Source organism: Aegilops tauschii, chromosome 4 (genome assembly GCF_002575655.3).
Source record: "Aegilops tauschii subsp. strangulata cultivar AL8/78 chromosome 4, Aet v6.0, whole genome shotgun sequence".
Taxonomy (NCBI): domain Eukaryota; kingdom Viridiplantae; phylum Streptophyta; class Magnoliopsida; order Poales; family Poaceae; genus Aegilops; species Aegilops tauschii.
The window spans coordinates 189,084,761-189,093,160 of NC_053038.3; the positions used below are offsets into that span (position 1 = coordinate 189,084,761).

The window sequence follows — 8,400 nt, forward strand, 5'->3', positions numbered from 1 at the left end:
CGCATCTTTGTTTCTGCTTTTCTGATACCTAAAAATGTGTGGTTTCTTTTCTTTTTTTACAGATCTCTAGATTGGTCCAAGTATTAAAGGTTGTGTATGGTGATGCTCAGTACAATGCGAGCAAGCAGCCCAAATGGGAGGTTTTTGCAAAGAAACCAACATTTGTCAAGGTTCCACTTCAAGGGGCGAATGAATGTGGCCATTATACTCTGAAGTATGCGGGATCCTATGATGGTGAAAAGATCGTTGAGAACATTCAAAATAATGACGTGGGTTCTAGTTGAGCTTTTCACTTCTCTGTGTTTGGCTGATTGTGTATTCTTCTTTTTATGTGTCATGATTTTTGATAATTTGTTTTATTGTTTTGCAGCCTCGTATTGTTGATTGGAACACTGAGGATCTGTATGGAATTGTGTTCAACCGGAATAACCAGCTTCTGGTGATGGAGCTCCCCAAGCAGGTTCAGGCTTTGGCTCCTGGTGCATAGAAGAAATGGTCATCATTTGCGTAGTGAAATGGATAGTTGTGTGATATATCTCTTGAAAGCATTGTAGGCTTTGTTTGTGGTGTTTGGATGTCTTGTCAAGTATTATGTAATAACTGGTATATTTTGTGTTGTGTTTAAGTGTGGCACAATGTTTAACAAACATTTTTTCCATGATGATAGTGTGATTGAATAGCTGTTTCACTTGTGTATGTTTCATCGGGAATTCGTTTTGGTTAAGTTCTATTTTTTGTACTGAAGTCTTATAAACTAGTTGAACTGAAAACACCTTTTTCCAATGTCATTACGAGTTGTTGCTGGAAAAGTGACATTTATTTTATTTTCATCTGTCCCAACCTAGGTTGGACCTTTATAGTTTTTGTACCCTCTTTTCTTGTACTTGTAGTATAGTTCTGTTAGTACTGAATTGTAATCTCATTCAGCGTAAGGCTTTTAAAATTTGGTGTCATGATAGCACTTGTGGATCTAGCGTGAGTGGAGTGATGCTTCCTTATTATGTAGAACTAATTTCATATAATGTATTAGAACTGGAGTTTTTTTTGGGATTGAAATTATTTACAACCAAGTTGCTACGTGATCTCTAGCCATATTTTATTTAAGTATAAGAAATTTAGCAAAAGTTGAGAGCCAAATTTTTGTTTGAACTTCTTGAATTTTAGTAGTTGAATTTCATAGTAAAAGTTAAAGCACTAGTTTAAATTAGCTACATTTAATGGATAGCCGTATGAAGTTCATAATTAGTTCACTAGTCAATGTGGGTTGATGCTTCTGTTGTTTGTTTTTTGTTAATTTTTGTCCTTGGTTGAACTGTAATCTATTTGGTTGAGTCTTGGCCTTCTTTCTCAAGGCATTAATTGGTATCATCATAGCACTTACCGAATAAACTAAGTTGTACAGAGATTTCGATTGTACTAGTACTTTGCTCTTTTTTTGTGTTGTTTGAAACTAGTACCTCACTGGTGAATGTGGGCTGATGCTTCTGTTGTCTTTCTTGTGATTTTTCTCCTTGGTCGAACTGATATCTTTTTAATTTAGTTTTGGCCTTCTTTTTTCTAGGTTGTGGTTCTTCTCAAGGCAATGTTTGGTATCATCATAGTACTTGCCGTATAGACTAAGTTGTAGTGAGATTTCAGTTGCACTACTACTGTTATTCTTAGTGTGTCACTGTTTTAGGGAATGCAAACTGAAGCTTCCCGTTCCTTTTTATTTTTGTAGAATGAATGTACTGTGTGTTCAAGTGTACCAGTACTTTCAATCCTAGCATGCTAGTGACTAGGAAATACGTACTGGTGGTTCTTTGCTTTTCCTGTTGCAGTACTTAGTAATTTTCTAACTACTATTAGCATGATGCTGTTAGTACTGAATGTTGTCCTCGGCGGAAACTTACTCTTTTTAGTGTTCTTCTTAAACTAAAAACTGATTTTTAGTGTTATAGTACTACCGTACATGTATAAGCTGTACTAAGCGTCCCAAGACTACTATTTGTTGTCGTCCTTAGTCTGCCACTGTTTTTGTGAAAATATCCATGTGTGATTTGTTGCTCCATGACTAGTGCTGCATAGCAGCCATCAAGTTTCATTCACAACCTACTTCAACTTCAAATGATGGATAAACAAAATAGGAATCTAGCAAACTTGTGTAATGACATAAGCGAACGATGTACTTGACGACATAAGTTGTTCAAACCCTTACACACATGACATAAGCAAGCTGTTCAACATAATGAAAAGCAAACTACAAATCTGAAACAACAAGATTAAGGACAAGCAGAAGCGCGAGCAACACGAAGGCAAACTTTCATGCCTCTTCATCCCGTGAAGTTGCAGTGGTAGTAGGGGTCAACCTCCTGCTCTTTTGAAATATCCCAACCTGTCACGATGTTGTCGATTATCTTACATGACTTGTACGTGGCGTACACATCTATTCTTGCGTACTCGATGAGCTCGTCCGGCAGCGGGCTGGTCCCCCACAGTTTGTGGTCATCCTTCATATCCATCTTCTTCTTCATGTCGTTGTAGAATGGGTGGATGACGCTGCCTGCAACATCGGCCAAGGAGTCGTAGTATTTGTTGGTGGTTGGAACTTTCCACTTGCACTGCATGTCGATGAAGTTGTTGGGGTTGATCTCCAAACTAGACTTGTTCAGCATCCGCTTGTCACCTCCAATGCTGAAACCGGCAAATGTGTACAATTTCTCCTCCTGCAGGAACTGTTTGAGGCGCTTGGGCCTGCAAGGGGGGAGACACATATTGAAGATTAGTGTTATTTTTTGAAGATTTAATTCTCCTGCTTTTTGGTTTACAAGTGATAATTTATGAGGTAAATGCTTATATAGTACAAGTCATGGATGAATGTAGTTCAGAGACTAGTACACAAAGTCATGAAATTAAATTCAACTAAAACATGTTATTTTTCTTTTTTGCTATCTTCAGTGCTTCACCAAATTCAAGAACCTATTTACCAGAGTCAATGATATATGTGCTGCTTGCTTCAAGTTTAGTTTTCTTTTTTGTTGAATAAAAGACCTATACAAGTGCTTAATACATCTTTGTGCATCAATTCTATATCAAGTTCAGAAATTAATTTGAGAAACATGTGCATCAAGATATGGACCTATACCACTTCACCAAACATGTTTTCATACATCAATTATATAAACTATACTAGTGCATCGAGATCAAAATCTATGCTAGTACATCAAGTTCAGAAATTAACTTGGTGAAACATTTTTCAGATGCTAATCCAGTGCATCAGTTTCAAATGCTAATCTGGTGAAACAATCCACTTCACAATTTCAGAAATGCATGTAACTTGAGAAACATGTACTCATACATCCACTTCACAAACTATAGTAGTTCATCTAGTTGGGAAACAAGTTGAATGGAATTTTTAGGGAGCAATACTAGTACAACCGATGAATGAACAGTAGTATGGGTTACCATTTTGTGGCCGCTGCGATGTAGTACACCAAGCAGAGTTCCTCGACGCACAACTGCAGGACTGCTACTATCCATGGAGGTTCATCTTCGCTTGTGTACTCCACATCATCTCCGATGAAGCTCGGATACAAGCCGCCGCCCTTCATCCTGAGCCTGCTCATCATCTCGTCGGCCTTGTCTGGTTCGCTGGTGCAGACGATCTCCAGTGTCTCCTTGTCGTGGAGCTCAACCCCTGTGAGGGTTCTCGTGTACTCGCGCTTCTCGCCGGGGACGTGAACATCGACGAGGTTGCTGCTCTTATCCGACGTCTCGCCATGATGACGCTTGGCGGACGGTTCCTCCGCCATTGCCCTCCTCCAGCGGCTGTGGGCTTGGGAGAGAGAAGTTTGTGGTTTGTCTACAGTGGAGATGGAAGCGGCAATGGTGGTTCTGTGAATGCGGCAGAGATGGAAGGCAATGGGGTATTTTGCAGCGCGTCGACGGGGATGTGTGGGAGGCGGTTCGTCGGGGGCGTGGGTGTAGTGGTCGCGGGGGTCCCCGTTTGCAGTCCCTTGTGGCAACCGCCCAGTGGGTGGCGCAGGTGGTGGCCTGGAAGAACTAACCGTCCAAGCCAAGGGTTTTTACTGTCGCATTGAGTAGTCTTGTCAAGCTGTACTTATCAGCTGCTTATCCCACTTGCACGTCTCAGGGGTGGTGATGATGGCATTTTGCACTATTTAAGTGACGTATGCTTTGTGATGTTTTTCCGTGTGGATGTTAAGTATTGTTTTTCCACTGAAGTCTTATACACTAGTCGATCTCAAAACATTTTTCAGTGCCCTGGGAGTTGTTGCTCAAAACTGGGACTTATTTTATTTTCATGTGTCCCAACCTAAGTTAGGCCTTTATAGTTTTTGTATTCTCATTTTAGTGCACTTATGATTTAGTGCTGTGTGAACTGAATTGTAATTTCATACAGCATACGGTTTTAAAAGTTGGTGTCACAGTTGTGTGAGTGGCCTGATTGTTCCAGCTTTTTTAGTACTGATGCCATATGTATGTTTGAATTGAGTTTGGGGGGGGGGGGGTTGAGATTATTTACGACGAAATCGTTCGTGGAGGTGTGGACAGATTTTATATAAATAATACATATAACATAATTGACAAAGAAAATCTATTTGAACTTCTTGCATTTCAGTAGTTGAAGTAGTCCGATTTTATATAAATAAGAAATTTTGCATAATTGACAAACATTATCTACTTGAACTTCTTGCATTTTAGTAGTTGAACTTGAAAGTAATATTTAATTCGGTGTTTTAAATTATGTACATTTAACAGATAGGCTATTAAGTTCTCTACTTTTTAGACTTTCATTGTTTTTGTATCATATTTTATCCCTTTTTTATCATCTGTGGTGGAGAGCTAAAATTACTTTTATTTATATTTTTCGTATTTAAAGTTATTGCCTGCGAACTAGTATGTGAACTTCTATACTTTCAATTTCAAACATTTTTCTTGTAGTTTATATTTCTTTGCCCCGCGCTCTGGTTTGTTTAACTGGGCTTATTGGTGGGGTGTTTGTAGACGATGGAGGCTATTGGGCCGTTTTCCTGCTGGATGTGCGTGTGCTCTGGGTTTAGTCCCACCTCGCTAGTCGAGGGGCTCTAGACCTGTTTATAAGCGCGGCCGAGGCTCACTGGTCGAACTCCTTTGAATACTTACCTGAGCGCTTATACACGGCGCTCGCCCTTTGTCGTGACCTGTGGGCCCTGGTCCGTCGGCCCTGCGTTGTTCAGATTACTAGGGATTCACCCACGGGCTCGAGTTCAAGTATCTAGCAGCGTTAGGGCCTGCGCCTGTCCTTGGGCGGTCAATTTTTACTTTTTTGTTTGTTTGAATCTAGTACTTGACTCCGCCAGTAACTTGGGCTGATACTTTTTGTTCTAGTTCATGTGAGTTTTGTGTAAGTGTTATCTTTTTCATTTGATTGTTTTGCCTTATTTTTTGTTTTTGTTTTTGTGATTATTCTCAAGGGTCTTCTGGTATCATTTTTCAGCACTATGGTACTTGCATGTAGACTAAGTTGTACTGATAGTCCATTCATAGTAGCACTTATGTTCTTAGTCTGACATTTTCTAAGGGGGATTACGAACTGATGCTTCTTTGTGCTTTTTATTGTAGTAAGTATGTACTGTCCGATCAAGTGTACTAGTACTGTCATTCTTAGTCTGCAAGTGACCAACATTAGTGTGTGCTGATGCTTCTCAACTTTTTTTGTTGTAGCACTTGTTAATTTTCTAGTAGCTACATATGAATGAGAATAGTACATGAAGTAGTAAGAATTTCTGCTTCAACTTTTGAAGCATTGTTAAGCAACTCAAATTGTACTGATTGTTTTCAACATTATGTTTTCTATACAATACTGAATTGAAACTACACTTGGAACAACGTTGTGTGCTTAGTTGCTTCATAACTAGTACTTTAGAGCAGCCACAAAGTTCCATTCAGAAGCTACTTTGAATTTGAAATGATGGATTAACAAAATACGAAGCTACCAAACTTGTATAATGAGATAAGCAAAACAATGTACTTGATGACATAAGTAAACTTGTTCAACCATGACAAGCACGGCATTATCATACTGGTTCAACCCAACAAGAGCAAACTAAGAATTTGAAACAATAAGATAAAACGCAAGCACAAGAGGAAGCAAAATGAAGGCAGTGCTTTGATGTATCTTGATCCCCAAAAGGTGCGGTCGTAGTAGTTATCACCCTCCCGCACTTTTGCAGTTTCCCAACCATTTGTGATGTTGTCGATCATGCTCCATGACTTGTACGCGGCGTACGCATCTACTCCTACGTACTCGATGATGTTGTCTGGCAGCGGGCTGATCCCCCACAGTTTGTGGTCTTCCTGCATGTTGATGTTCTTCTTCATGCCTTTATAGAATGGGTGGGTGATGCTGGCTGCAACATCAGTCAAGGAGTCGTACTCCTTTCCAGTGTATGGAACTCTCCACAGCCGCTGAATGTCGATGTACTTCTTGCGGTTGATCTCCAAACCAGACATCCTCAGCTTCTCTTTGTCGCTTTCAATGCTGAAACCGGAAAATGTGAACAACTTCTCATGCTGCAGCATCTCGTTCAGGCGTTGGGCCTGCAGGGGGAGAGACATTTTGAAAATTAGCATTACTTTGATGTTTCAATTATTCATTTTTGTTTTGTTTTACAAGCGATGAATCCATGAAGTAGATGCTTATATAGCATAATTAATGGATGAATGTACTTCAGAAACTAGTAAACAAAGTTCTGAAATTAAATTCAAGTGCATCATGTTATTTTTATTTTTGGATTATACATAGTTTCAGTCAATGTTGTATGTGCTGCTTTAGTACTAGTTTAGTTTACTTTTGTTGAATAGGATAACACATAACCAGTGCTTCACCAAGTCCTTAGTTTTTTGCTTATGAAAATAACATTAGACCAAATTCAGAAAATACTTCACTACATCAAGTTCATAAACATCTTTTTAATACATCGAGTACATAAACTACACTATCGGATCAACATCAGAAACTACACTAGAACATCAACTTCAGAAATTAATCTTCTGCTAGATTTTCCAAATAGTAATCCAGTGCATCGGGTTCAAAAATACATTTATCTACTTGAGAAAATGCAATGGTGCATCCAGTTTCACAAACCACACTAGTACATCTAGTTGGGAAACAAGTTTGATGAAAGTTTTAGGATACTGTACTAATTAAACAGATGAACCAAACAGGGCAAATGAGTAGGATGGGTCACCATTTTGTGGCCGCTGCGATGTGGTACACCAAGCAGAGTTCCTCAACGCACAACTGCAGGACTGCTACCATCTGGGGAGGTTCATCTTCGCTGGTGTAGTGCACACCAACGCCGACGATCCTACGATGTGAGCCGCCAACCTTCCTCCAGAGCCTGGAGATCATCTCGTCGGCCTTGTCTGGTTCGCTAGTGCAGACAATCTCCAGCATCTCCTTGCCGTGGAGCTCAACCCCTGTAAGGGTTTTGGTGTACTCGCGCATCTCACCCGGGACGTGAACTTCGACGAGGTTGTTGCTCTTGTCCGATGTCTCGCCATGATGACGCTTGGCGGACTGTTCCTCCGCCATCGCCATCCTCCAGCGACTGTGGGCTTGGGAGAGAGAAGTTTGTGGTTTGTCTGCAGTGGAGATGGAAGCAGCAATGGTGGTTTCTAGGAATGAGGCGGAGATGGAAGAGAATGGGGTATTTTGCAGTGCGTCGACGGGGATGTGTGGGAGGCGGTTCGTCGAGGCCGTGGGTGTAGTGGGTGTAGTGGCGTGGGATCGCCGTTTGCAGTCCCTTGTGGCAACTGCCCAGTGGGTGGCGTGGGCGGTGGCCTGGAAGAACCAACCGTCCAAGCCAATTTGTTAGCCAGGGTATTAATCTGGTCACACTGAGTAGTCTTGTCAAGCTGTACTTACCAGCTGCTTATCCCACTTACTCGTCTCAGGGTCGGTGATGATGGCATTTTACTATCGCACTGATCCGTCTTATCAAGCTGTACTTATCAGCTGCTTATCCCACTTGCACGTGTCAGGGTTGGTGATGATGGAGGTTTGTAGTCCTCTACTACGGTAATTGGACTGGTGATTGTAGTGTAACATAACTTACCAAATACCAGTCAGACTATGTGTGGAAACAATTTTTTTTGAAAGGATTGTTTATATCCAGATAATCTTTGAATGTATTTTTTACAGATAAATTAGTTTTTCATTAGTACAGGTGTATTATATTTGCATTTGCTTGAGGTAATTATTTTTATGTACTGATGGACTTTCTGAATTAGGACCGGCAGAAGCAAACATAGCTTGTTTTTGAAACGATGTTTTTTGAGGTGTTCACGGGTGTGTTGGTTACTATGCCTTATACTGACGAGTGAGAATTATCAGTACTAATGTACTATAAGATT

At 40.5% G+C, this 8,400-nt stretch overlaps 2 protein-coding genes across 2 annotated transcripts; both read right to left on the minus strand.

Annotated features, from left to right (window-relative positions):
• Positions 1 to 2,312: 2,312 nt before the first annotated feature.
• Positions 2,313 to 3,791, minus strand: LOC141021748 (uncharacterized). The gene is made up of 2 exons (XM_073497606.1): positions 3,445 to 3,791; positions 2,313 to 2,733 (listed from the first exon to the last, which is right to left on the minus strand). Exons 1-2 carry the CDS (start codon positions 3,789 to 3,791, stop codon positions 2,313 to 2,315), a joined length of 768 nt encoding a protein of 255 aa, XP_073353707.1.
• Positions 3,792 to 6,069: 2,278 nt separating this feature from the next.
• On the minus strand, positions 6,070 to 7,579 carry LOC141021749 (uncharacterized). Its single transcript, XM_073497607.1, has 2 exons — positions 7,233 to 7,579; positions 6,070 to 6,523 (listed from the first exon to the last, which is right to left on the minus strand). Exons 1-2 carry the CDS (start codon positions 7,577 to 7,579, stop codon positions 6,070 to 6,072), a joined length of 801 nt encoding a protein of 266 aa, XP_073353708.1.
• Positions 7,580 to 8,400: the final 821 nt, after the last annotated feature.